Raw genomic sequence first — 26,904 nt, forward strand, 5'->3', positions numbered from 1 at the left:
TCTTTCTTTCTTTTCTCTCTCAATCTAGATACTATTGACTAATCAGACCATTGAATCATGTAATCTGATTCCTCTGCATCCCCCACGCCCCTCCTTCTCTATCCAAGCGAATCATGAGGAAAACGTGGAGTTGCCGTCCATCATCTCCCGCCGGCAGATTTCGTCGATTTCGCGGGCCGAAAATCACGGATTTGTTTCTGCTGGGGCGGGTCGTCGGGAGAGCTAGAGCTGGGACTGAACGGGTCAGATCAGCTCTGTTCCACGATACGGTGTGGTGACCGCCAATGCCACCGAGATAACCGGACCCCTAGGGATTTTTTTTTTTCTTTGGTGGACGCTCGGGCGTGAGGCAAGCCAATTTCCGGATCCAATAAAGCGCCTTCCATCACGAGTTCATGCAGACAATTTGGTGATAGCCCTGTGTAATATGACCAGCCCGAAAGTGTGTGTTGTGTTGCGTAGTTGCACGCAGCAGTGTTTCGCGGCCCAGATGCCAGGTCCTCCCCGTGCGTTGAGTCGGAGAGTATTGATCGAAACCATCATCTGATAGCTTGCTGAGCCTCCAGGCAACAACCGCGATTGCCTTGGCCTCTTGCAAGAACCTCTTTCCTTTTGTGAGAGACCCACTTGCTTGTCCACCGTCTCACGACTGATGCGGGTTCCAGGCATAGCCGTAGTCATTCCGGGTCTGAGGTGGAAGCGTATGTTGGTGATATGGCTGCGGCGCATGCACGAGAGAATATCCTGCCGGTCTTTCTGTGGGTATTGTCGGTACTGACATCGGCCGCTGTCCAGGCACGTAATGAACTGGTTGTGGAGGATGGGGTGTTAGGTCATCTACCGGCCCACGAGTGGCGTTCCCGGTGTGATATGCCTGTGCATACGATTGAAATGTCGGGTCTGGTTGAGCACCGACAGGCGCGCTGTAGCTGACCTGCGGCGGCGCGACAGACATTGCGCTCGCCGGCTGAAGTTGATTTTCGAACAGGTACGGTTCAGCCCGGTTCCCATAATTCGCCTCGCTCGATTCGCATGTTGAGGGTGACCGGTTTGTGCCATAGGGTGGCCATTCCGACCCTACCGAGACACGACTGGACGTGGAGATGACCGAGGGGGCCCTAGAAGCTGGATTCATCCCCAGAGGCTCTGCAAACTGCGTGGCCGGGAGCATAGACCCGGGAGCAGCATTGCTATAAGTTCCTTCTGTTGATGCGCAATAAATGTCTGTCAGCCATTTCAAGTTCTTTCTGTAGCTGAAACAAACGAACGAGACCGGCCACCCACCCATACCCGGATATCCTTGCCTACCAGCCAGGGCGAGCTGATGCTTCAAAGCTCGAATCTCATGTTCCAACGCCACATTCCGTCGGACGACGTCGTCAAATTGTTCCCCCTTGGCTTTCAACTCGGCCACTTGGTGCTCCAGCCGTTCAATGTGCTCCTTGGTCCGCTGACGAATGGTTCTTTGGGCTTCCCGATCGTTGGCGCGCTTCCTCTCCAGCTGTTCGGCAGAGAGCGACGTCACTTTACGCGCCCCAGCACGGGACTCGCGCTTTTTGGCCGTGGGGGGTTCTGGAGTAGGGCTCATCCTGCACTTCAAATCGTATTCAGGTGGGTGTTGATGTGAGAAGAAGAGCAGAAGAGGGTTTATTGCAGGTGATATGTGTGATTCGTATAGGCAACGTGATGCATCCCAGACAGGTGTGTGGACCGCCAGAGGTACTTGAGCCCGCCTCTCAAGATGCGACTATAGCGGTTCCAAGTGCGTGGGTCGCGCTAAACTAGGTATATATATAAACCCAAGTGGACGGACAGAGGCCGTCTGATAGGAACAAGGTGGGCGGGTAGATACGTAGGTAAACAGTAGTTACTTAGTAGGGGTCGGTGGTGGAATAATCTTTGTTGAGCGTTTGAACGAAAAAGAATCAGGGAACTGCCCGTTTTGGGCATGGCTGCTAGGACCCATTCCAGCTCAGACAGGCTCTGACTGGTGCAGGCAATAATTAGGCACGTATGGCCTGGGAGGATCTAGTCCTGGCTTGGTCTCCAGATCGTCCCTGTCTCTGCCTCAGACAGCTTGGAGTCTCCAGCTCCCCAACTTCCTTAGTTATCAGCAGTAAAACCAGTAAAGTAAGTAATACACCGTACACTTTCGTTACCAACCGTTGGCTTGGGGCCCGAAGACGCGCCAATGAGCAGATCCCTCGAGCAGTCCAATCCCATGAAGGAAGGGGGAGGGGGAGGAGGGAGGGGGGGGGGGGAGGAAAACACACGGCTTTGGTGCAGTGCTTTTCTTCAGGTAGCTCTTACGATGGGTCAGCGGCGCAGCGCTATGAGCACCTTCCGACCCTCCCGACCTACAAGCACGCCCTAATTCGCAACTTGGGGGGGTAGCCTCAACACCCTAGACGGGTTGGCATGGTTGCGTGGCGGCAGCGTACACCAGTTAAGTACCGACGCCGTTATGCCGGTTACCCCGAGAGAGCAGAAACAAATTGGCACGTTGTTGCTGTCCCTCTCCTGTCCTAGAGCATGTCCAGCACGGAGTCTGCATGGAGTATCATCTCTTGTACGGCATTTAGTAGTAGTATTCACCATCCGGTGGATCTTAGTCCTTCCGGGCCACATGGCAGACCCGATTCAGTAGCGGGTTCATTATTTCATTAAGCGAACGAACAGAAAAAAAGAGGACGAAAAAAAAAAAGGACGAAAAAGAAAAAAAGCAAAACTCAAAGAGAAAATGTGGAAATGGAAATGGGGAGGAAAAAAAAAGTTAACAAAATTAAACGAAGTTGAAAACCATGGGCGACCGACGCCGCCCTGGGGCACATACAGAAGCTTCATGGCGTTCGTTCAACCTCAGGAGAAAGTAATCCTTGGCACCATGCCGGGGCTTAAGCCCAAAACAGAGTTCAAGTTGAGGGTAAACCGACTGACCGACAGTCAGAAACTGGCAGTGGGAGGGCCGCTGCAGTGCAGGCGGGACGGGGGAATACCGAGAGCGACCAACTTTGACCATAAGGGTTAGAACGTTCAGAGACCAAGCGGAGCTGACCATAGGTGTGGGTTTTGGCTGTTCAGACTACCGACAAACTACGACGGTGGCTGACCACCATTCTCCCAGCGATCTGCGGGTTTTGCATTGGTATGCACGATCCCCAGCGGTTCCAGGATCCCGAATCTCAGATTTCAGGATCTGCCAGGCTATCAAATGTGGACAGGACAGTCACTCCTGACCCCATGAGTGTCTCTGTTGGAAGGGCTCACCCATGGTTGGGCAAATGACGTCTTGCCGCCTGTTCGTACCAGCGATTGCAGACACCTCCTCGATTTACCCGAATAGGTTTGTGAAATGGATGTTCCAATCGGACTCCTTAAGGGCGGAGCCTTGGGAAGGGAGTAAATACTAGGCAATCAGCCCCTTTGGGTTCAGATGGAACCATGGTAGCACTGGGGTTGTGCTCGCCACGAGGAGGAGTAGATCGGGTCCACACTCAGGTCCTCCATCAAAACCAACTACGATTTGCTGCGCCAAGCGGAAGGTTGGTCCAGAAAAGCCCTTCTGAGTAATCAGAACCAATCGACTGTCGGATGGGACTCGTGTCGGGAGACGCCCGGCGAAAGAAGCTCCGTAGAACATCGAAACCGACGGCTCCCAAATACCCTCTTTAGAATAAATCACCACGGGAGGGATGGAAGTAGGCAATATGCCCGAGTCTAAACGGCAAAATCCGACGGGAGGGAAGGGAAAGGGAGCACCACCATGAGAAGGCCTTGAGAGAAATGGCTGGCTGAACGTGGATGCATGACGCACATTGTGCCTGCCTTCTCAGGTTAGTCGGTTTTATTTCTAAAGGTTCAAATGGAGTCTGGATCCCACTTCTTTTTTTCCCCCTCCCTCGCTTTTGCTGCTCTTCCCTTTTTTTGCTTTTTCTGTTGCTCAGCCTCATTCCCTTGAAACTTGGCTTTGCAGGGATGAGAGAACTCAGGTTCATATGTGATTGACAGCAATGAAATGTCCCAGCAAGAATCAGTTCAAGGCACAAGACAGGATAGAATAGACCATGTTCTGGAGCTGGTTCGTAGTGTCAATGTACCCCGGACACGGAAGACCAACATACCGGTCGTCGGCCGAATGGCCCTAAAAAGATAATCTCCTAAGGTAAAGCCGTGCTAAAGCCGGTCGGTGGGCCTGATAGCTGCATATCATTGTCCCAAGCTGCATCCGCACGGGAGACGGCCGTGTACTTTACTGAAACTCGCTCGTGATCATTCATTTCCCTCCGACTGTTTGGTCTGTGGTGGGTGCATTCCATGGTTTTTTATTAATCGTCCGTTCGTCGTTCAAGTCAATGCAAGCACCATAAACTCAGTATAATGTAGTAAGCGGCACAGCATATCTTGTGAGCTAAACCTTGGCTGACCCAACCGGTCCTTAGCTCGAAACAACGACGCATAGCCTAAAGCAGTTTCCTGCGTGATTGTCATACCAGGGGGACACGGAGAACCTCCGTCCCCCCCGGGGCTCACCTTCTCATCTCTGCTCCAGTAGGAGTATAGTATAAGCATCTAGTGGCATGGTAGTTGTTAGTTAGTGCCCCCCATCATGCTTAGCAAGCTCCGTGGGTGAAACCCGGTACGCCCCCTTGCTAGCATCTGGTTGGCCCCCCAGAGAATGTAGATCGGAAATATTGTGGAGGCTCCAGCAATGGCAGCCTGGCAGGTGGTAGGTGGTAATCAATTGCCAATGAAAACATCGCACGCCACAGTCATGATCGGTCTGTCGCACATAAGCGCAATAATTCGATACAGTTTTTGGCTGACCTTTGATTTTTCTGCACTTTGTTTTCGTCTTCTTGCATCCCCAGCATGGGATCCATCACAACAGACCCTGCGATTGCAGATTAAGCAGCAGATTGCTTCTTTTCTTTTCCTGTCTCCGTGTTTCAGACTCTTGAGCACTCAGCCGTATGAGCTCATTCTATATGGCACTCTAAGCAACGCAATTGGGATGAACAATGCGATGGAGAACAGTGATATATGGTTAGTCACCACTTTGTCTGAAGCAGAGACACGGTGATTGATTGACAAGTCGGAAATATAATTCCCAGGCAGGAAAGATGGCAGAGGATGATTTGCTGAGAGAAAGGGAAAGAAGACCATGGAAAAGGTGAGACGTCGACGAGGCAGAAAAGACGCAAGCACGACAAGCAAGAGGGAAAATGAGAATCGGTTTTTGGATGGGTTGAATCAGAAAGGCGGGGAGTTGTATGGATGTGTATGGATCTGTAACCGGATTACCATACTCGGTATTCCTCTTTCCAGGTACACAAGCCTCCTCCGTACAGCCTAACCCTAATGAGGGAAGTTACTGGCCTGAGGTCCTCCAGACTAAAAGCGGCCAGATTGTTTTGTTCGCGCGTCATCGCAACTCTCACATTACTTGCTTGCATTCTGCCTTGACTTGACTGAACTGTTGACTTGCTGCCCCCTACCTTGCGCCGGCCACGTCTCACTATCGGTGGGTAGGGCTTCTGATGCAAGATTAGCTCCAATCTATCTGCAGCATTGTTTGCCTTTTCCTTCTACCCCTCCTCTATCGGTCTTTTGGCCTTTTTGGACTTCTGGTCCGAACAAGTAGCAGCTATGGACCCCAGCTACAAGGCTCGCAAAGAGGCCTTCGTGTCTGATCTTGCTGGTGGTAGCATTCTTGAGATCAATGCTGTCACATTAGTCGCACCTGTACGTTTCTCTTCCCCTTGACAGTTGTTCGATCCCACCAGTCCAGAAGCGATGGCCTGGGATACGTCACACACCCCCCAGGCAGTGGTAGCTGACTCTTCACGGGATTGGTCTAGGCCGCTGCTCTCTTATGGTCAGCGCTACAATCACGCCTTTCCTTCTTCACTCCTTACAGCTCAGCAGCACTGGTGACCGACTTTCTGCTCAATGTACTGGCCATTCTGTTTGCCACGACTGTCTACTCCTCTGCGCCATGGACGCTGAACGTCCTGCTGATCGCCCCAGCCCTCCTGCTGTTTCTCAACTCGAGACCTCCCCGCAGCCAGCAAAAGGCTAAACCTCCACCGAAACCGACCCAAAGCGATAGGAATGCAGCAGACATGCCCGAATCCTTACCAATCCACCCATTTCTGACAACATATCGTGCAGCCATGATGATCATTACCTGTGTAGCCATCTTGGCGGTGGACTTCCAGGCGTTTCCACGGCGGTTTGCAAAGGTGGAAAATTGGGGCACGTCACTCATGGATTTGGGTGTGGGATCTTTCGTGTTCTCCGGCGGGGTAGTATCTGCTCGCTCTGTGCTTAAGGGCCGAAGCAATGGCGCTCGGAAGACTCCGGTAGGCCAGCGGCTGATAGCTTCCACGCGGCACTCGGTCCCTCTACTTATCCTGGGTTTGATCAGGCTGTACAGCGTGAAGGGGCTGGACTATGCGGAGCATGTGACGGAGTATGGCGTGCATTGGAACTTCTTTTTCACCCTGGGTCTTTTGCCACCCTTCGTGGAGCTCTTTGACAGCCTGGCTGCCATTGTTCCCTCCTATGAAGCTCTTTCGCTGGCAGTTGCTGTGTTGTATCAAGTCGCTCTGGAATCGACTGAATTAAAGAGCTATATCCTTGTTTCCCCTCGCGGACCAAGTTTGCTCTCCAAAAACCGAGAAGGCGTGTTTTCGTTCCTGGGATACTTTGCGATTTTCCTGGCAGGCCGTGCCACTGGCATTCGAATCATCCCTCGCGGCACCACTGCCCAACGGTCCCCCCAGCAGGCGAGAAGAGGTGTGCTGGTGACTCTAGGTGTCCAAGCGCTCGCCTGGTCTGCGATCTTCATTCTAAATTCTACCTATGCACTAGGCCATGGCGCCAACATTCCGGTCTCGCGCCGACTTGCTAACATGCCGTATGTTGTTTGGGTATCTGCCTTCAACAATGCTCAACTGTTTCTTTTTTGTCTTTTGGAAACAGTTTTCTTCCCATCGGTGCATCGGGCATCCGGGAAGGACGGTGAGGCCGACCGGGTGTCTTTTGCGACAAGTCGGATTTTGAAGGCATTTAATCGCGGCGGACTGGCCATCTTCCTGGTTGCCAACTTGCTCACCGGGGCAGTCAACCTGAGCGTCCCGACACTGGATGTCAGTACGGCCCAGGCGATGGCAATCCTTATCGCATACGCCGCGGCGCTCACAGGTGTAGCACTAGGATTGGACCGGGCCAACATCAAGTTGGCAATTTGAAATACAAGATGGGCGAAGACATCACACCTCTCTTCAAAAGGAGGGGGGAAATAATCAGATTATAATGAAGAAAAATGTTGTATATAGACCGTGGCCACCAACTACTTCTGGTCGAGATGCGGACCGAAATCCGGGGTCCAGTAGATAAGCAGCTGTTTGGGTCCGGGAGCTGAGCTTAGCTTAGTGACGGCTGGCCGGTTGGCTTGGCGATCAAGCTGGAGGAAAAAGAAAGGAAGTTCTCCCCGTTAAGTTCTTTCTTTCTTTTTCCTCCACTCTCACCGACACTTCCTGATCACATCATGGGTGAGAAAGCTCCGTTCATCCACTATCCAGAGGCCCGGCCGGGCCCCACCGTGCCGTACAAGAATGAGGAGCAGGTGATTCCCGTCATCCGCGGCCTTCCCTTGGCCATCGGCGCCAGTCTGTATGTCTTCCTTTCTCATCATCTTCCCTCTCAGCCACAACTGCTTAATCATCTCCCCTCTCTAGTATCCAGAACATTGGCTTCATCCAGAGCTATCTCTGGGGGACCACTGGCTTCGATGTCATCCGCAACCTCCCCCTCAACCAATACTCCGCCCGATATGATCCGACCGTGATTCCCGTCGCTAACCCCAATGCGCCCGCTGCCGACCTGCCAGTTCCCACGCAAAAGCGACAAAGCAATGCAGGCTACTACACTTCTGCCGACTATATCGCTCGCTACACTTCGGGCGAACTGACCCCCCTTGCCGTCGTCGAGACCCTACTCCCCCTGATCCGCCGCGATGCCAAACCACCCGGCAAGCACTCGATCGCCTTTCTAGACTCGCAGGTCGACAAGATTCGCGCCGCAGCAGAAGCTTCTACACAGCGATACAAAGATGGCAAGCCACTGGGCCCAATGGATGGCATTCCCGTCGCAATTAAGGACGAAGTGCATATGGAAGGATACCGACGAACTCTAGGCAGCAAACTCGACTTCACCGGCGAGTTCACGGGCACCTCCTGGTGTGTGAAGCAATGGGAGGACGCCGGTGCCATCGTCATTGGCAAGACCACCATGCATGAGTTGGGTCTTGGTGAGTAGTGCAACTCCCAACATACCTCACCTGAGATTCCTAAACTAACTAACAACCATCTCCACACCCCAGACACCACAAACAACAACCCCAACTTCGGCACCCCCAGAAACCCCCATAACCCCGACTACTACTGCGGCGGCTCCTCCGGTGGCTCCGGCTACGCCGTCAGCGCAGGCCTAGTCCCTATCGCCCTAGGCGCCGACGGGGGAGGCTCAATCCGCATCCCGGCCTCCTTCTGCGGCATCTGGGGACTGAAGACCACCCACGGCCGCGTGAGCGGCTCTCCAACCATCTCACTGGCGTCCACCACAGGCGTCTACGGGCCCCTAGCCTCCAATATCGACGACCTAGCCCTCGCCTACCGACTCATGGCCACGCCGGCTCCAGAATCCTCAGACCCCGTATCAGCATCCTTCCCCTCACCACTCGACACCCTCCCCTCCACCCCAAACAACAACAACAACACCCCGAAAACCATCGGCATCGTCCGCCCCTGGATCGACCGCGCCTCTCCTGAAGTCCTCGCCATCTTCAACGCGACCCTCGACCACTACCGCAAGCTTAAGAACTACACGCTAATCGACATCACAATCCCGTACCTCCCCGAAGGCCAAAAAGCGCACGCTCTCACCATCCTCTCGGAAGTAACCTCATCCCTCACCCCATCCCAGATCTCGCACCTCACGCCCGCCAACAAAGTAATGGCTTCAATGGGCATGTGGCAAATCAAAGGCCAGGATTTCCTCGCGGCGCAACGTCTCCGTAACTGCCTCATGACGCATCTGGCTCACTTGTTCCAGAAACACCCTGGCTTGATGATCGTCACACCGACGACGCCGATCCCGGGGTGGAAGATTGCCGGCGGCGAAGCGGATCTGAGGCGCGGCGTGTCGGATGGGAATTCTACGGTTAGGAATATGGAGTATGTCTGGTTGGCGAATTTATCGGGGTGTCCGGCGATTAGTTGTCCGGCTGGGTATGATGTCGTGGATGGTGGAAGGAGGGTGCCGGTGGGCGTTATGGCTATGGGGGAGTGGGGGAGTGAGGAGGAGTTAATTGAGTTTGCGAGGGATGGGGAGGGTGTTTTGAGTGGGGTTGCTGCTGCTGATGGTGGTGAGGGTGAGGGCGAGGAGGAGAGCTCGGGGTTGACGGTTCCGAGGGGGGAGGGGGCCGCTTGGGAGGATGTTATTGCTAAGGCTGGAGAGGAGATGTGCTCTTAGGATATGAGTTGGTGGTTGTTTCCAGTATTTTTTACTGGTACTTTTTTACGGTGTTTATGACTGTCTTGTGGTCACTCTAAATAGCCATGCCATAGTGACCAGGGGTTTATAACTCTGATTCTAATGACAATATGTTCGATTACACCGGTGGTATCTGCTAAATCACATGATGCAATGGCAAGAGGGTAGACGAGAGATAATCTGCTCACAAAAGCCGCGCCAAAAGATAGAACAAGAGAAGTAAGATAGAACATATCGGAATAGAAAAGTAAGAGGAAGATGCACTAAGGATCATCTTTGCAGACAAGGCCCCCAGATGAGAACTGGAATTCATATGACATCGTCCACAGTCATGTATAGATATAGCCCGTTGATATGTTCCCCTCTATTGCATGGTTCGGTGTCACAAGAAGCAAGGAGCACCGGACATGTTCGGTGCAAGGTAGACCAAGCCATGCTGGACTTGCGGTAACCGACATCAGATCAAGACGCTCTCGCCACGTGTGGGGACTCGAAATTCGCATCCTAGTCCGGCAGCTTGTCCCTGGGCTTTGAGTTCTTGCAGGATCCGCTCCTGAGGAGGTGGGCCATCATTCATATCGTCCTTAATATGTATGATATAGACCAGTAGTCCGGTCAGAGGTGGTTCTGGCCACTGGAGCACCGTGAGAGGGTCTGAACTTTCTGCCAGCGACACATCCATACCAACTTCACTCGGAGCGTGGGAAACGGCTGGGCTTCCTTCCATATTTTCGTCAATGTCTTCTACAGCAACTCTGGCACGCGTATGGCGACGTGACGTCCTGGCCGACCCCCGACGAGAGCCTCCTCCACTTTTCTCGCCAGCAAGAGCAGCCTTCTTTGACTTGGGACTGAGAGCTGGATCGCCGGCTGCCTCGGGGGCACTTGCACGTTTGCGTTTTCTTATCGAAAACGAATCTGGGTATTTCAATTCTGTAACCTTCTGTGCCAATACAATCAATTCATCGATCAAGTGACGTGGGCACAAATGGCCGTATAAGGAGGCGTCGTCAACATCATCGTTATAGGAGCATTCAATGAAGATCGCTCGCAGTTGAGAGGCAACGATCTTCGGTGCTGCTGCTTCCCACACGCGTCTGTTGCGCGGATTCATTGAGATCGAGTCAGGTTCAACGTCGCCGAAGATGATCACTTCTCGCTTTGTCGTAGGCTCACGGATGAAGAAAGCTGACGACTCCACGGTGGCCCAGCCATCCTTGCCGGGTACGCGATAGCCTGGCGAACGTGCTCCGGAAAAGTAGCCGGTCTCTGGCTCGTCGAATGACATCGAATAGGCCCTTGGGTTCAATCTCATTGGGTCAACACCAAAAGGGGCGCTGCTCATCCGGCGTTGAATGTCATTGTCGACGCTTGATCTCTGCCTGCAACACCCGTGACTGATAGCCAGGCATTTTGCCAACAAGCCCTCGCAGACTCGCGTATAGCCTTTCTCATCACCACGCCCCATCATGGGGTTTCCGCCCTCCATTAGTCGCTGGTAGGTAACAAGGCCAGCACCGCCATCCTCATCAGAGAGATTTGGCCAAATCACATCGTTAAACACGTGAGTCTTAATGGCAGCAACCACCGAAGGCAGGGCGGCCAACGTTTTCGCGCCACTTCCAGCCTCCAGAACTGGAGTGTTGATGGCAAACGCTGACAGGTGGTCTAGATGAGGATGTGTGATGCAGACAGCGCCGATAATATGCCGGAAAACATGGGCTGCATTTGCTGGTACATTGTTATGTGGCAGTTCGAGCCCAGCAAATGGCCCCTGCTGCGACGACTTTTGGTTATTATCACATGGTTCCAAAGTGTCGATGATGCCACATAGAAGGGTGCCCGCATCAACAGCTACTATCGAGTTTGCGGACCATTTGGTAAATGTGGATCGGACCAGAAGTCCAGTGACTCTATCCTCACGGGGACCCCCTGTCGGACCCTTTCAAGGGAAGCGTTAGTGGTCGACCTTGAATGCGAAACTCGCCAGCGATGAAATGGGTTGAGGTGCAGTGAGAGTTCGAGAACATAGCGCGGGGAGAAGTGAGAGACATGGCGCATCGATGCTAGTGATCGGACTCGCCAGTAGGCAGACTTTCAGGGTTCGAAATCATGTGTAAAGAACAACGTCATGACCACACGGGACTGACAAACACAGCATGTGAGACAAAACTTACCAGCACGATTATCTGCAGGCTTGGAGGACCAGGTCCATCACCTTGGCCAACTGCTTCTGGAGGATTTGCGCCTACAAAAGGCAATTCAGACTCTTGCATTTTTGAATATGAATTTGGCTCAAGGCAGAAGTCGCCAGGGCTTCAATTGAACCAGCAATCGATGGGATGTGTTGGAATCCCAGTAAAATAGCCCTTCCGGACGAACTCTAGCCCTTTTTCAGAGAACCACTTGGGGTAGCGGCCGGACCTTGTGTGGATACCCCCAAGGATCTGGACCAGGCGATCCTTACGCTTTTTATCGGAATGAAGCTATAAAGCAGTTCCCACAAACTGGAAACTATCGCCGTTGTTGCACTGCGTATCTGGCCGGAGAATAAGCAAGGGCCAAAATGCATATACTCCACCTAGGGCGGCTGAGCGCAGATATTGAATGCACACCAACCTCGCTTGATTGTGCAGATGTGGCTGTGGGCGGCTGTAACTTCCTCGATTTAGTGTACGTCAAGTCGAGAGGTGTGGTGAGGATGAGGTGAAGAAACTTTCCCCGTTCTGCTTGGAGAGCTGCGTGATGCTTTTCAACCTAGTTAGCGGTCAGGCTGGCAGCCAGGCCTATGCGACAAAAGGTTGCCAAACCCCCCAGCGCGTCCACTGTTGGGGGCGGCACTTCCCCGTGAATCTGGGGCAAAGCTGCGTCGCGCCAGGCCAGTTAGCGCACCAGTTGTTGGCGGTCACTCGCTCGCCACTGGGCACCTGCAGCACGCTAACGGCCGGGGCTGAACAGATGATTCAGTGGCTGGAGGGGAAGTCGGAAGTCACCGTTGGCGGCAAAAGCAAAATTGAGCGAGCTTGTTTAGGAGCCAATGAGTGATAAGAGGTATTGTTTAAAGTGAGACAAGTAACTGTTATACGAATGACTCGTGTGAAGTCAATATATTGGTGACTGTTGTTGCTTCAAATCTGCTGAGTGATTCAACTTGGGAGAAGATAAGGTTAATGGGAGGCAATGTCCGACCGGGAAACGCAGCAGGGAAATTGAGCCATTGCAGTACGAGGACCAGCCAAGGGACAGGGGAGGAACCGAAACTCTATCATGTGCGTTGAGAGAAGATAACCAGCAAAGTCAGTTGAATCAGTCTATGGAAGATCAAGGACGAAGATAATCGTGCGATGCAGTGCCGGTGGACGTCGTCTAGTGGGTATCTGGAGATGCATATCTTGCGTGCGAACGGAGAAATTCAATGTGGAGGATGAAAAAGGAAGAGAAAGATTGGGGGGAAGGTTGAGCAGAGAGTAGTCACTGACTGGCACTGATCGATGACGCGCTGGTTGCGGAAGGAGCAACAGAAGACCGAGAAAGAGCCTTGTTCCCGGAAATAATCCCAGCGCTGAATATCACTGGATAAATATAGATACAGTTAGTATAATACTAGCTAAATAGATAGCAGTAATAATGAATAACATTTATGGGGTCGAACATGTGGGGGAATGGGGCAATGGATGGACCGGTACTACAAACTACTGTTTTCTTACTTGGTTATTATACGCCGTGCTACCTGATTGCCAGTATTCTTGATGCAAAATATTTCATTGCCGCTGGTTATACAGCGGCGCAATAGCAGATGACCACTCGATTGCTACACATACACAAGAAAATACAGGGAAGCGCAGACAAGGAATGATATAAATAGCCACTGTATGTGTTCAGCCATGAAAAACGTACTCCCAGACAAACACCGCGATAAATTCACCCAGTTCAATAGCACCCATTTTTGACATGAATTGCGCAAGGAAACAAGGTTATCATTGGAACAGCATTATCCTCTCGTTCGGTCGGTCAAGGCCAAGAAGACCCTTGCCAACCGCCTTAACTCGAAGGGAACGTGAGCATTATGAATTCGGCCCTGCAAGGTGTCCACGACCTCAACCGAGACAATTGTTCCAAATGACAAAAATGAAGACAGAAACGACCAGACCCTATATACGTAAAATTCATCATTGCCACGTCTAGCGGCGTAACCGTGAAACCTCACCCGTAGAATCCCGCCTGTGGAACGCCGACCGTGGCCGCTAAAATCAGGGAACAGTAGTAGAAATAGAACCAGTGGCTGAAACATGCCGTATACACATCAAGAGACGCTGCGCCAATAACTGATGGATAAATGATAACAATATATGCAGGACCTCAGTCGCCATTCAGGGAGTCTCGTTGGGATGCGTGCCGTGACCGTCGCGGTTGCCAACAGCAGCGTCGTAGCTAGGTATCGGAGGCTGTTCGTCAGAGTGCAGGTCCTCGCTGCCTCTCCGACTGCCGTCCGGACTGGAATACTCGGGAGGTGGGACTTGGTCGAGATCCTCTGTATGCAACAAGGGGACTTGCTCACCATCGACGACGTTGGTGCGACTGGATCCTTCGCCAACGTCCTCGTTAGACGGGATGTGGGCAAGCTGAGCCAAGGAAATGTCGGTGGGTGACCGCACAGGGCCGGGACTGGCAGATGGCGCAACACGGACAGTCGAACTGGTGCGTGCATTATTGGCATCCTGGTAGACCCGTTGGGAAATCTGAGCTGCACTCTCCCGACCCGACTCTAGTAGGATACTGCCTTGCTCGCTGCCGTAAGGCGGAGGCGGAGCCAGGCTACCAGTCATAGGGGCCAGACCCCATTTCTTGACGTTGGCCTCGATGAACACAAAACCCATCTGACCAAAGTTCACATGGACAGAGCAAGGCCCATTGGCTCCAACAGTGGGGAAGAAGTTTTGCGCTTTGTGACCGTGAACGACGTCCTCCAGCTTCTTGCCATTGCGAGTGAAGAAGATGGTACCCGAGCGAGGTCGATACCCTACGCCAATCACATCACCTTGCAGAAGGTGAGGACCATATGGTGTTGGTGCAAACGGCTGGTTGTGTCTCCTGTGACCAGTGGACTGGTATGCGACCGAAGTCTTGTGGAAGCCTGACATCATAAGGAACAATATTAGCGACCGTCGGATGACCGGTATCACCCCCCTCAACAAGACACCCAAAGACGCACCTGGTAATTTGAACAAGGGATACGGTTTTGTAGTCATCCCAATACTGATAAGAGTATTATCAGGTTTGTCGTATATCTTAGCCTCCCAGTAATAAACGTCATTTTGTTTCGGAACAGGCAGATTGGTCTGGACACTGCATTCCGAGTCGTAGAACTCAATTTCCGTACGGCCTTCAACAAAGCAATTGGCAATTTCCAGCTCTGGCTGGAATTCCCAGGCCGATACTCCTTTTTCTTGAATCGCGAGGAATTGAGAGAGCGATATGTCGGTTTGTACGGACTCGGGCGGATTGGCTTCGATGAACGCTGTCGTGTATTAGCGACAAGTGCACATACATCATGCTTGACAAAACCCCATGGTCGTCGTTCGCCCAAGAGAATGGACAAAGAGCCGGTGACTTACCCTTCGCTCTCATATACTCCGATCGCGTGAGATCATCCATCGTCTCCAAGGCTTCCGCCTCCTCGCGCGCAAACGCTTGTTCATCGTCGAATTCACCCGGTCGGCCGATGCGATCGAGAATGATTCTACCACGCTGAGTGTATTTGAAGAAAAAGAAGACGGCGAGTACAAGCACTGCAACGGCAGCGGACCCAAAGGCAGAGAGGACGCCTATCAGGATACCCTTGCCGGTAGACCCCGACGAGTTGCCACTGACGCTAACTAGACCGCCATTGCCTTCTGACATGGACAATAAGACATGCTCGATGTTGGAGGCGACTAATTTGGGATCGGTCGGAGGGGGTTCAGGAGCAGCGGTGGGATTGATTCCAACAAGGGACGTGGCAAGAGTCGAGGGAGCATCAAAGAGAGCACCGGGCCCCGATGCCTCAGATCCCCGCATCGTTCATTGACTGGATGGAAATGTTGCGTCGATACGGACTCGCTGGCGGAGAGGAGAGATGGTAACGCTAAGCCGAATAGTAATAGATAAGGAGGGAAAGCGACACTAGGGAAATGGCGGGTAGATGAAAGGCGTAGGGGAAGGGAAGGAATGAGAGATGGGGAAAATTGCAGAGGAGTGGGAAAGAGATGAGGAGCGATGATGAGGGAGTTTCAAATGGGGAGAGTTGGAGGTCGGGACCAAGAAACCAGAAGCAGAAGCCCAGGACGAGAGAGAGACTGAGAGAGGCGCATGTGGGGGGCGAAAAGGCAGCGACGCTTCCGGGCGATGCGCTCGATGCTTCCGGATGACAGCACTCAAGCCATGTTGTGAACTCCTAAAGGAGATACAGGAATTAGATGGGCCACGTTTGAGATCAGATACACTCCTATATATGTCTGCTGGCCAACTAAGTTGTTCCCCCAAATAACTGTCCATGCAAGGTCCCAAGCAGTCCAGGGAAAAGGGATGAGGGCACTCCAAGAGTCCCTTTGGATGCCTGATCAGGGAACTTAATCATCCGTCACTCTTCAGTCATCTCACATTAAGGACGTATCTCTTGTCTGTAAGATACTGTATGGACAGTCTGGCCATGCCATCAGTCACACCCTTTTTCTGGTATCTTAGCTGTTCCACGGCAGTAATAATACAAGACCGAAGGACTCCGCCGGAGACCCTGTCTAAACCCGATAGAGAGACACGCTATCGCTGGCTGTCATTCCTCTCCCTCTTTCTCCCTCCTCTCGCTTTCTAAGCGCTGTCTTATCTCCTCCAGTCCCTCTATCTCCCTTCCTGTGCCTTCATTCGGGTCCCTCACCTCTGTGACAGGCCTGTCTGTATAGGTCCTCCCTTCCCCTTTCTGCCTGTAGACCGTGGTAAGCAACAGGATGCGTGTTTCAATCCCGCCGGAGCTTGTCTCGAGCCTTGGTGCCTGCGATATCAGCGTAACGGTGCGCGGCGAAGGGATCGATAAGTATCCAGGTATGTCTCATGTTGTGACCCCAAGATATATACTCTTTCCTCCCTCGCCTTGTCATTCTTCTCCTGCGTTAATCCTGGGGCGCCCCAAAGACTAACAGGAAGTCTTGGCGCAGCCAAACAACATGCGCGCAAAGTCGCAATGAAGCTGGGTGTGTCCAGCGGCCTTATCTACCTGGTTGGGAAACCAACCATCAATTGGGGCGATTCCGACCAACCACAACCCTTTCGACAGCGACGGTACTTCTACTATCTTAGTGGAGCCGATGAGCCGGACTGCTTTCTCACCTACGACATCAACAATGACTTACTGGTTCTCTATGTTCCAGACTTTGACCTGCACCGCGCAATATGGATGGGGCCCACGTTGACCACAGACGAGGCTGAACGGCGGTTTGACGTAGACAAAGTGCGCTACTATGCTTCCCTACAGAGCGATATTCAGTCGTGGGTAGAGAAATACAATCATGCCGCTCCAGTCTACATCCTTCATAGCTCTCAGCAGCCCCAATTCATTCTCCGGCAGCTGAACCTAGATGATCAGCGCTTGCTGCCCGCAATGGATGCGGCGCGGGTGGTTAAAGATGATTATGAGCTTCGTATGATCCGCCACGCCAACAAGATATCCGGGTTGGCCCATCGCAAAGTGCTCGAGAAAATCCACAAGATGTCCAATGAAGCCCAGATCGAAGGCCTTTTCCTCGACACCTGCGTGTCGCACGGAGCGAAGAACCAAGCATACGAAATCATTGCTGGTTCGGGACCCAACGCAGCCACCCTCCACTATGTGAAGAACAACGAGCCCCTCAAAGGACGACAGCTGGTCTGTCTGGACGCAGGTGCAGAGTGGGAGTGCTACGCAAGTGACGTGACCCGCACCTTTCCTTTGGCCGCCGATTGGCCCAGTTCATATGCCCGCGACGTCTACCAAATCGTAGAAGAGATGCAGGAGGAGTGTATCAAGCGCATTAAGCCAGGTGTGCGGTTCCGCGACTTGCAGGTGCTTGCCCACGACATAGCCATTAAGGGCTTGCAGAAGCTAGGTGTCCTCAAACCGGGCACCGTGGAGGAGATTCGCGTGTCGGGGGCGTCGGCCATTTTCTTTCCTCACGGATTGGGCCATCACGTTGGACTGGAAGTCCACGACGTGTCCGAGAAGCCAATCACGGGCATGGGGCTGCCTAACAGACCTTGCAGACCTGACTTCATCCCAGCCATGAGCCAGTCAGTCCCCTTGCTCGAGGAGGGCATGGTGGTCACCATCGAGCCAGGCGTCTACTTTTCCAAGCTGGCTCTGGCAAATACCCGGAAACTGCCTCAGGCGCAGTACATCAACTTCGAGGAGGCCGAGAAATACATTCCCATTGGTGGCGTGCGGATAGAAGACGACATCCTGGTCACTCGGACAGGGTATGAGAATCTGACAACGGCGCCAAAGGGCGAGGAAATGCTGGAGATCATCCGGCGCGGGATCGACAATTAGCCGAGCCGTCATGTCAACGATTCGATTTTGCCTTGGCGGTGACAAAGAGCGACTCTCGTTTCACAATTTCTCCATTTCCCGTCAGTGTATGACGATGATGTAGCCAGTCTAGACCCTCTTCGCATTTCTGCTTGTGTGGAGCGTTGCTGTACCACCTTCAATTACCGAGTCACACCAAAATGGCATGATTGGTTGCTGAACAGGAATGCTCTCCATCTTGTTCATTCCCCTCAGCAGTCTCGATTCCGTCAGAGGCGTTTTCCCTCACCCTCCATACCTACGTAGTGTGTATCCCATCCTCATCTCCATTCTCCTTGGATAACCGGGAAAAGTATCTACCACACCAGTAGTACTCATTAGGCCAAAAGCAAAAGCAAAAATCCCATCATCACTTACCTAGATACCTACTACCACCCATTGTCATACCTCATATCCTCAACCAAGGAACCAACGCAACCCCGAAACACAACACGAATAAAGACCACCACATGAAACAATCATTCCCGTCTCAGGCACACATACACAGGCACATCCTCATCTCCATTATTAGCAACAACACGACACAACACAACACACAAACGAAGTTGTCCGTCCCATCCCATCCCGCAACTAACCGCTCCCATCCTTCCACCATCCCTTCCTCCTCTCCCGAACTTCTAGTCTAGACCTAGCCTTTCCCTCACAGTCTAGAAAATCCACGATCTTTCCAGGCCAAGATTTCCCACCCACGCAAAATGTCCACATATTCATTTTTTCCCCCTTAGTCCTTACGCCCCCATCGTGAATAAAAGCCACAAAAGGGGGCGGTAGATAGTAGTGTGGAGGGGTGGAGTAGGTTTGCCGTGCCCTAGGGCTTGCAAGGTACGTAGTAGTAGTACTTTTTGTTATTCATGCGTGAACAACAACAACACCACCACCACCACTACCACCAGCAAGCAGCAATAATAATAATAATAGTAATAATAAACTGTGGTAAAAGGGGGAGGGGATGGAAGGGTTTGGATGGGTCACTAGTTAGTTCATCGTGTTCTCCATTTGCGGGGGTTAGAAGAGAAAATGGGACTTCGACGGTAAGTAGTAGTGTTGGAAATGGAGTCTCGGGGAAGACGGAAGGAGATGGGATGAGTTAGTACGTAGTTCCAGTGTGCCCACGTAGAGCTGGACAGTGGACACAAGTTTGGGGGTCGGTTAGTTGGTTGGTTTAGTGCGATAGGGCTTTGTCTTTCTGTGAGTGAGAGAGAGAGAGGGAGAGGATGGTTTGTTTGCCAGTGTGAAAACGAAGTAGATGTGATGTTTAGATGGACCACGTTCGTTGGGACTACGTGGTTGTGGTTGGAGCAGGGTAGTAGTTATACTATAGCTTCATAGCTATAGCTATGCATATCAGTTTAGTAGTATGGGTTAGTGGTACTAGGTTCGCAGTTTGCTTCAATCCTGTCTGCCCTGCAGCTACCTACCTACCTACCCAACCAACCAACCAACAATAAACAAACAACTTGAACAGGAACTCTACTCCGTGATTCAGGCATAAAACTACCCAAGTCAAGTAGATGCCAGTAAAACTTTGATATCCACTACTGCAGTATATTCAGGCATGCATCTTACTAGAGAACCTGTCTTGCCAGATGGCTTGCCAGCCACGCGCTACGTAGTCGCATATCGCAAATGGTTTGTCCGGGTCCGTTCGCCAGGAACAAACAAAAAGCACTCATGCTGCACAAAGAATAACTATCGATGCCAAAGGAGTATAGTATGGGACATGTGTCAAGGCCGGATTAGAGCCACGAAAGTCGGTCAAAGCAGAATTTTTCTTCCCTTTGCGGCCTTTTTTTTTTTTTTTTTTTACTTTTTCTTTTTTCGTACCGAGATCTGCAGAGATTTCTTGTCCCTCTATTTTGTTGCCCCCAAGGTGATTGAGTTTGTGGGGGACGAGAATTTGCTAAGATTGAGGGATATACCTTGTTAGTTAGTTTTAAATGGTTGGGTAGGATGTTATTGATGCGGTTTCGGCTGTGTTGAGGCATTAATATTTATTATTGGGATAATCGAAAAGGGAGCACCCGTATAGTTAGTTGTTCCGTCCCGTCAACAATTGATCGACAAAAAGGGAAAATTGGATCTAGAATTATTGATCGATTCCCGCACAATAAAGACTACTGCTAGTACTATCTAAGTACTACTAGTAGTACCATCTATCAGCCATGCCGCTATAGATCGACGCGCGGAGTAAATAGGAAACAAAATCTGACAAGTTTGACAACTGAACCAAAAGATGTCCGATTTCCTCCGTAGTGAAAGATGCTGCCGAAGCAGCCGTGGTAGGATGTTGTTGTCATCTCCTGACTGACTGAAGTGATTGAACACTAAACTGCCTTGGACTCGACTAATGCAAGGTAATTTTGGCGCGTCATAATACCCGCTCGGCCCGTACGGCATCCACCCCTCGCCACTCGCCAGGCTGAAACGGCTTGAGCAAGGTGCGTGGTTGTAACCAGAGTCCTCGTGGGTTTCAAATGTGTTCCTGCAAAAAGGAAAAAGAAAGTGCGTGGATATAGATATGACTAAGAGAAAACCATGTCGATCGAGATCACATGACATCATAACTGGGGGCAGCGGCATCGGAGACGGGTTTTGGTATCGTAACAGGAGTACCTTGTTTGCTCATTGCAGAGAAAATTTGGCTCATTCGGGGCCGAGAACATCCTTCTGCATGGCGTCAGACCACTGCATTTTTGGGAAAATATTTGGCAACATATATTTTATTTTTTTATTATTCTTTATTCGGTTCCCTTTTGACCCTTTGTTCAACGTCTCCTGATGGTCTAATAATTCCGTTTATTCCGATTAAGTTGCACCGTGGGTACTACTGACTGGGCCGCATTAAAATTCTTCTTCTGTTTCTGTTTCCTTTGCCAGGCGCACAGAACTCAATCAAAGATTTTATTTGTGTTAGGCAGCTAGGCTGAACCAGAATTTTCTCACTTATTGTGGAAGGCAGCGAATAGTTCTTACTGGTTCCATCACGATGGGAGGAGGCAAGGGAAAGAGAAAGAAAAGGGTATAACCAAGAATAGTAGTAGACTAAGTAACTAGACTTTTTGTCGGGGAGTAGTGACTCAGGAGAACCCTAATTCGTGAAACTTCTTGTACTTACGGAGTCGCGCCCTTGTGCTCCGTAGGGCCACTAGAGATGATTTGGTGCGAGCCAAATCACTACGCAATCGCCCTTCTCCATGAGACCACATTTCACCATCGGCAAGCAGGGTTAGGTATTTCTGCTTCTAGACTGCATCAGAGTGGAGTTGGCACTCCCGACAGTAGGGGGATGCTTGAGTGGATCCCCCCGAGCCGGATGTGAAGATTTTCGTCCTGCTTTGTGTGTCTTTGTAACCTTATTGGGATGTAGTGAGTCACACCACTGCTTTCCCCGTTTCGGCAATCGTTCGGGTTGCGCCATTCTCCATCCACCATCCACATCTATATATACGCTTACTCCCGCTTCATGATCTCCTGATCCCCCCTTGGCTTGGGTTTTTTTCCTCACCTCATCTCATCCTTCCCAGGGGTGATGGTCACTCCTTCCTTTCTGATCGTCTTATTATAAAAAAAGACCTCTTCGGACAATAGATCCCCTCTTTATAACTGGGGACTATTGTCTTGAAGATACCCGCTTCCCCTACTACACCTTTACGACCTACACCCCGAAAAGAATAAAAAAGTTTCAACAAGCTATATATCCTCTTTTTCGCCGGATTGGACGGAGAATGGGCCAGAGACATAATCGACGTCGCACACGACCCCGATCTCGAAACCGCAGCGTCAATCTACTTCCGTCCCACCCTTTTTTTCCACGACCTGTCAATACCTGCGCTCCAGCTGTTCCCTCCGCTTTCGACTGTCCTGAAATACCCGCCCCGACCTGGCACTATGGGCATTTGCTAGGGCAGAAGCGTGATCGTGCGCTGAGGATGGAGGCTTCTACGCTGGAGGCGGAACAGTATCGTCTCTTTGGCGGCGTCCCGGGCGACGATGTTGGTCTCTGTTATCGCATGTTGGAGTACTTCGGTGGACTCGACTATATCGATTGGTGAGTTGTCTTGACTCAAATTCTAGCACTGGAAGAACAATGACTAACAGTTCCCTCATAGTCCACAATCCTTAAACGCACTACCTGGGTGACTTAAATCCTGCAGACGCCATTGGGCTTTCTTTTGCAGCAATCCTATAATTGTCGTCCAGGCGGTGGAAAAAATATTTTTCAACAAAACCAAAAAAGGGAAACGAAGGCATACCCAAATGGCACGCAAAACTTAATCGATCGCCAACGGGCCCCATTCCGACATTATCGAAAATCAAAATCCGACATCAGCGAAACCAGAACAATACCAGCTCTCGCAATAAATGCGCGAGAACCAGTTTTCAATGGAGGACCCAAGTCAATGACTTGTAGCAATGAAGATCCCCTCTACCTGTGAGAAGGGCGAGGCGCGATTGGATTGGTCTTTTGAAAGGCTTGGCCATGTGAACGCTGGCATGGAGGAAACCGGCACGCTTGCAACGTCGAGATCAGAGGGTCTGCCATGGCGAGGGCTTAGTCGCTTTCGTGGGTCGAGTTCGTGCCCGACCCAGTCTCCGGTCATTTTGGCGCTGGAATTCCCTGCGAAGCGGGTAAGTGACTCACATTGTGCGGATTTCTTTTTGCATTTCCGTCTGTCTAGCGTGTAGGGGACCTCCGTTCCCACGCTAATACCCAGAGCTGGCTCTGATGCTCGAAATTTATGAGGAAACGAAAATTGCCAAAAAGTTTGGGATGGCGTTAAAAGTTGTCCATTCCTGGGATACACAAAAAAGAGGGATACCAGTTTTATGATGAAATGAAGCTTGGATGTGACATGCTTGTATACCTAAACCCGGAGATTTTCCTGTATCCTAGTAGATAGACCTGAGCGCTGTACAGTAACAGTATGTACGGCCTGACATTAGTCAAAAAAAAAATGTCACCATATTGATTTATTCATACAACAGAGCAATTAGTTAAGAAAAAATGTAGTCATCGCAATAGAGTCATCGACGAACTAGTCACGCCTTCCGGAGGACTAGTTAGCTAAAAGTCAAAAGTAGACCCAAAACTAAGCACATGACCCTGAAAGCCTGAATAATTGGGACTAAGCCACCAATCCCAATAAAGCAGGCGGTGTATTCCCCTACGGCCCCGTAAAGGACACGGTCGATCACAAGGTACAGCCGACGCCGATGCGGATAATCCCATCTTGTCGACAGTTACTCCGGCCTGCTCTCTCACCTTCCCTCCACCTTCCACACTCTTTTGTCACGCCTGACAGAGGGATAATGCTCCTCTATTATACTACTTGAATCCTATACTAATTGTCTTGATCTGCTGGACATATCTGTCACGCAGGGTACTCAGTGTCCGGGAGACACTCTTTCTGTTCCAGTCCTGCCCGCTGCGGGCGACCGTGTCCATTGTGAACTTGCTTCACCATGTCTACCGATTACAATTACGATGACAAGGTCAGTCGCCTCTTAGATTGGAAGCCAATGAAACACACGAACTGACTTTTTCACCAGGGACAATTTTTCCCGTTCTTTGTCCTGACCCTCACCAGTCTCGTCACACTCCCTCTCACATATAACCTTCTCCGGCCGAGCAAGGGTTCGTACCAGCCTTATACCCTCTAGACACTCGCAAATTTCCACCGAAAGGTTGCGATTGGTACTAATTCTTCCATTTCGCTGCAGGTCTCGAAAACACCGCTCCCCGGATAAAATCCGAGTTCAAGCCAGAACATGCAGAGCTTATTGAGGCGCAGAAGCGCAAACGCCTGCGCAAAGAGCGCCGCATTAAGCGCATAATCACCGTTGTCGTGGGTTACGCTGTCATGGCGTGGATGGCCTATCTGATCGTCGTCACCGCGAGGACGGTGCCCAAAGTTTGGGACCCTTATGACATTCTGGGTGTTTCAAGGGTGAGCATTCAATCTGTCCACCTGGCGTTTTGGTCGCCTCCACCAAGAGGTTACGTAGCTGTACTAACTATGGCGACTTACAGAGCGCTGATGAGAAAGCCATCTCGAGACACTACAAGCGCCTTTCACTTATCTACCATCCTGACAAGATTCGGCCGGACCCCGCAAAGAATGAGACTATTGAGATGCTCAACGAACGTTTCGTTGAGCTTACCAAGGCATACAAGGCGCTCACCGACGAGGAAATCCGCAACAACTACATCCAGTATGGCCACCCTGATGGCAAGCAGAGCATGAGCATCGGTATCGCTCTGCCCACGTTCATCGTTTCGGAGGGTAACTCCAAGTACACTCTGCTGGTCTACGGTGCACTGCTTGGTGTTTTGCTGCCCTACATTGTCGGAAAATGGTGGTATGGCTCCCAACGCTACACTAAGGAACGGGTTCTTGTCGCAAGTGCCGGAAACATCTTCCGCGAATATAAAGAGGACATCACCGATGGCGGCATCGTCAACGCCCTTTCCTCCGGCGCAGAGTTCAAGGAAATGCTTCAGGGACCTAAAACGGATGCTGGACTTGCCAAGCTCGAGAAGAAGGTTTTGGCTGAGGATTCCACTTTCCTGTCGCCCGAGGACCGCGAGATCATCAAGGGTTTGGACGAATCTAGCAGACGCAAGGCTCTGGCATTGCTGTGGGCTTACCTTGGCCGCGTTGACCTGGAAGACAGTACACTTAACGGAGGTACGTGAATTTGCATCCAATGCGTCTCTTTAGAATCGGCTAACACTGATGTACCTACAGAAAAGTATGAAGCTGCACCGATCGCTCTGTCGCTGAATGAAGCTTTCACAGCAATCGCTCTGGCATTCGGTAACGTCCGACCCATCCTGGGTTCTTTCCGGACCTCCCAGCATCTCATCCAAGCTGTTGCGCCTGGCTCGTCCCCTCTCCTGCAGCTCCCCCACTTCACCGAGGAAGTCGTCAAGTCTGTTGAAGGCGCCGACGCAAAGGAACACTTCACCGTCCAGAAGTTCATGAGCATTCCCGAAGACAAGCGTCGCAGCCTCACTGTCGGTGCCGGCCTCATGTCCGAGAAGCAGTATACCTCCGCCGTTACCGTTGCCAAGCAGCTCCCCGTTCTCGAAGTCTCCCGTGCCTTCTTCAAGGTCATGGGCGAAAAGGTCATCACTCCTAGCAGTCTCGTCCAGCTGGTCGTCAAGGCCCGCTTCATCCCTCCTGGATACAGCGGAGACGTCCCGCCAGTTAACCCCATCGACCTCGAAGACATCGACCCCGACGAAGATGACCTCGACGCCATCATGGGCCGCAAACCCGCCAAGAACAAGACCACCAAGCTCGTCAACGGCGTCAAGGTCGAAGAGAAGGTCGAAGCCATTCAGCCTCCCCTTGCTCACGCCCCCTACCTGGCCCGCGACCACTCGCCCCGGTGGCATATCTTCCTGGCCGACGCCAAGCAGGGCAAGATGGCCGTTCCTCCCTTCACTTTCACTACCTTCGATAAGCCCCTCTTCGACGCCGACGGCAAGCCCACTTTCAACGTCCAGACTCTCAAGATGCAGTTCCAGGCTCCTCCCCAGGTCGGTGACTTTACTTTCGTCATGAACATGCTCTGTGATAGCCACCTGGGTCTCGATACCAAGATGGAAATCACCCTTCACATTGACGATCCGGCCAAGGCGGCCGCTCTGGATGAGGAGGATGATATCAGTGAACCTGACGAGGGTAAGCCACCCCCTTAACCCATACTCTCAAGATAAAACAACCTATACTAACCACGAAATAATCTACAGACTCAATAGCCGGCCAAATGCAAGCCCTCAAGACCGGCCAACCACCCAAGAAGAAGACTAAGAAGCCCTCTGACGACTCCAGCGACGATGACGAAAGTGATACCGACGGAGATGCAGGAGATACCAGCGACACGAACACAGAGACCGATGTTGATGACTAAAGCAGATAAGTGTGGATTTAGTAGAGAAGAGAGAAGAGAATGAAAGAAAAAAAGAATATACCAAACTCATTTTATTACGGGATACTTACTACTTCTACCACTACTAACTATACTACGGGAGTTTCTATTTTCCTTTTATTATTTTTTTTTTTTTTCATTAGCTACAACATCCAAGGAATCATTTGTTAATTCGTGGTGATTTGTGTATCTCATCATTTGGATGGAGTATCATTGCAATTCTTTGCATTTGCATCATGTTGTTGTTGTTGTTGCTGTTGCTTGTATTATCATCTTATATAACTTACATACCATACCATAGCATATTCGCAGTGAAAGCAGGGAATATTTTCATATTTGCAATCTCAATGTTTGTCTTATAGTAGTATCATTTATCTCTTCATACATTTATAATTTCATGGTGATTAGTTCTCATTATGCTTGTTCTTCCCCTTCTGGTTATTCCATAGTTGGGTAGTAGTTGTAATTTGGTTCATATGGGTAAGTACTTATTTGTGATGAACTACGGTGGAAACGATTTGCTTGTAATTAAGTACTCGTAGTTTTCCTTATTCAGTCTGCTATTCGTGTTTTGTGTTCTTTGGTTGCAGTGTGTTGTTGTTTTATTTACTATCAAATCAACTCTTCAACTGCAGTGGTGGGGCAATTGCATAACATGTTAGTGTGGCTTGCATGCTGGCTTGGCATCTTCATATGAGGCTACAGTAGGTAGTAGGTAGTGGACGAGTCAGCACCCTTCGCCTTAAATAAACTAGCAAACTAGTACGAGGCCCCTTGCTTAGATTTTTTTGAGTAAATTTAGTAGTAGAAGT

The 26,904-nt window shown here is 51.1% G+C and overlaps 9 protein-coding genes across 9 annotated transcripts; 5 read left to right on the top strand and 4 right to left on the bottom strand.

Annotated features, from left to right (window-relative positions):
- Nucleotides 1-643: 643 nt before the first annotated feature.
- On the bottom strand, nt 644-1,588 carry BO83DRAFT_352414 (uncharacterized protein; the record flags this gene model as incomplete). The annotated part of the gene is made up of 2 exons (XM_025528990.1): nt 644-1,203; nt 1,285-1,588. The coding sequence occupies 2 exons, from the start codon at nt 1,586-1,588 to the stop codon at nt 644-646; spliced, it is 864 nt and encodes a 287-aa protein (XP_025392691.1).
- A 1,629-nt stretch (nt 1,589-3,217) lies between these two features.
- On the bottom strand, nt 3,218-4,169 carry BO83DRAFT_80938 (uncharacterized protein). Its single transcript, XM_025537629.1, has 2 exons — nt 3,881-4,169; nt 3,218-3,825 (listed from the first exon to the last, which is right to left on the bottom strand). The coding sequence occupies exons 1-2, from the start codon at nt 3,993-3,995 to the stop codon at nt 3,407-3,409; spliced, it is 534 nt and encodes a 177-aa protein (XP_025392692.1). The 5' UTR covers nt 3,996-4,169; the 3' UTR covers nt 3,218-3,406.
- A 1,279-nt stretch (nt 4,170-5,448) lies between these two features.
- Nucleotides 5,449-7,420, top strand: gwt1 (putative GPI anchor biosynthesis protein Gwt1). Its single transcript, XM_025535709.1, has 2 exons — nt 5,449-5,742; nt 5,859-7,420. Exons 1-2 carry the CDS (start codon nt 5,647-5,649, stop codon nt 7,251-7,253), a joined length of 1,491 nt encoding a protein of 496 aa, XP_025392693.1. The 5' UTR covers nt 5,449-5,646; the 3' UTR covers nt 7,254-7,420.
- A 132-nt stretch (nt 7,421-7,552) lies between these two features.
- Nucleotides 7,553-9,540, top strand: BO83DRAFT_329456 (amidase; the record flags this gene model as incomplete). Its single annotated transcript, XM_025528196.1, has 3 exons — nt 7,553-7,677; nt 7,743-8,314; nt 8,387-9,540. The coding sequence occupies 3 exons, from the start codon at nt 7,553-7,555 to the stop codon at nt 9,535-9,537; spliced, it is 1,848 nt and encodes a 615-aa protein (XP_025392694.1).
- A 475-nt stretch (nt 9,541-10,015) lies between these two features.
- pdeA (3',5'-cyclic-nucleotide phosphodiesterase PDE1) lies at nt 10,016-11,834 on the bottom strand (the record flags this gene model as incomplete). Its single annotated transcript, XM_025532591.1, has 2 exons — nt 10,016-11,500; nt 11,736-11,834. The coding sequence occupies 2 exons, from the start codon at nt 11,832-11,834 to the stop codon at nt 10,016-10,018; spliced, it is 1,584 nt and encodes a 527-aa protein (XP_025392695.1).
- Nucleotides 11,835-13,928: 2,094 nt separating this feature from the next.
- BO83DRAFT_303361 (SSH4 family protein) lies at nt 13,929-15,615 on the bottom strand (the record flags this gene model as incomplete). Its single annotated transcript, XM_025527189.1, has 3 exons — nt 13,929-14,692; nt 14,771-15,076; nt 15,174-15,615. 3 exons carry the CDS (start codon nt 15,613-15,615, stop codon nt 13,929-13,931), a joined length of 1,512 nt encoding a protein of 503 aa, XP_025392696.1.
- Nucleotides 15,616-16,381: 766 nt separating this feature from the next.
- Nucleotides 16,382-18,589, top strand: BO83DRAFT_374521 (aminopeptidase P family protein). Its single transcript, XM_025530221.1, has 2 exons — nt 16,382-16,635; nt 16,749-18,589. The coding sequence occupies exons 1-2, from the start codon at nt 16,542-16,544 to the stop codon at nt 18,113-18,115; spliced, it is 1,461 nt and encodes a 486-aa protein (XP_025392697.1). The 5' UTR covers nt 16,382-16,541; the 3' UTR covers nt 18,116-18,589.
- Nucleotides 18,590-21,726: 3,137 nt separating this feature from the next.
- Nucleotides 21,727-22,431, top strand: BO83DRAFT_81194 (uncharacterized protein). Its single transcript, XM_025537630.1, has 2 exons — nt 21,727-22,202; nt 22,264-22,431. Exons 1-2 carry the CDS (start codon nt 21,880-21,882, stop codon nt 22,292-22,294), a joined length of 354 nt encoding a protein of 117 aa, XP_025392698.1. The 5' UTR covers nt 21,727-21,879; the 3' UTR covers nt 22,295-22,431.
- Nucleotides 22,432-23,398: 967 nt separating this feature from the next.
- BO83DRAFT_329470 (J domain-containing protein) lies at nt 23,399-26,330 on the top strand. The gene is made up of 6 exons (XM_025528197.1): nt 23,399-23,647; nt 23,705-23,789; nt 23,876-24,102; nt 24,186-24,843; nt 24,904-25,845; nt 25,914-26,330. The coding sequence occupies exons 1-6, from the start codon at nt 23,618-23,620 to the stop codon at nt 26,072-26,074; spliced, it is 2,103 nt and encodes a 700-aa protein (XP_025392699.1). The 5' UTR covers nt 23,399-23,617; the 3' UTR covers nt 26,075-26,330.
- Nucleotides 26,331-26,904: the final 574 nt, after the last annotated feature.

The sequence above is a fragment of the Aspergillus eucalypticola genome (genome assembly GCF_003184535.1).
Source record: "Aspergillus eucalypticola CBS 122712 chromosome Unknown BO83scaffold_2, whole genome shotgun sequence".
NCBI lineage: Eukaryota > Fungi > Ascomycota > Eurotiomycetes > Eurotiales > Aspergillaceae > Aspergillus > Aspergillus eucalypticola.

What these genes read in the sequence shown, in the direction of transcription:
- BO83DRAFT_80938 (XM_025537629.1), bottom strand. Translation starts at nt 3,995, where the DNA reads ATGAACCTGAGTTCTCTCATCCCTGCAAAGCCAAGTTTCAAGGGAATG. An exon ending in AGGGAGGGGGAAAAAAAGAA is followed by an intron (nt 3,826 to 3,880) that starts GTGGGATCCAGA and finishes TAACCTGAGAAG; the next exon opens with GCAGGCACAATGTGCGTCAT.
- gwt1 (XM_025535709.1), top strand. Translation starts at nt 5,647, where the DNA reads ATGGACCCCAGCTACAAGGCTCGCAAAGAGGCCTTCGTGTCTGATCTT. An exon ending in CTGTCACATTAGTCGCACCT is followed by an intron (nt 5,743 to 5,858) that starts GTACGTTTCTCT and finishes GGATTGGTCTAG; the next exon opens with GCCGCTGCTCTCTTATGGTC.
- BO83DRAFT_374521 (XM_025530221.1), top strand. Translation starts at nt 16,542, where the DNA reads ATGCGTGTTTCAATCCCGCCGGAGCTTGTCTCGAGCCTTGGTGCCTGC. An exon ending in AGGGATCGATAAGTATCCAG is followed by an intron (nt 16,636 to 16,748) that starts GTATGTCTCATG and finishes GTCTTGGCGCAG; the next exon opens with CCAAACAACATGCGCGCAAA.
- BO83DRAFT_81194 (XM_025537630.1), top strand. Translation starts at nt 21,880, where the DNA reads ATGGGCCAGAGACATAATCGACGTCGCACACGACCCCGATCTCGAAAC. An exon ending in GGACTCGACTATATCGATTG is followed by an intron (nt 22,203 to 22,263) that starts GTGAGTTGTCTT and finishes GTTCCCTCATAG; the next exon opens with TCCACAATCCTTAAACGCAC.
- BO83DRAFT_329470 (XM_025528197.1), top strand. Translation starts at nt 23,618, where the DNA reads ATGTCTACCGATTACAATTACGATGACAAG. An exon ending in CCTTCTCCGGCCGAGCAAGG is followed by an intron (nt 23,790 to 23,875) that starts GTTCGTACCAGC and finishes ATTTCGCTGCAG; the next exon opens with GTCTCGAAAACACCGCTCCC. An exon ending in AGACAGTACACTTAACGGAG is followed by an intron (nt 24,844 to 24,903) that starts GTACGTGAATTT and finishes ATGTACCTACAG; the next exon opens with AAAAGTATGAAGCTGCACCG.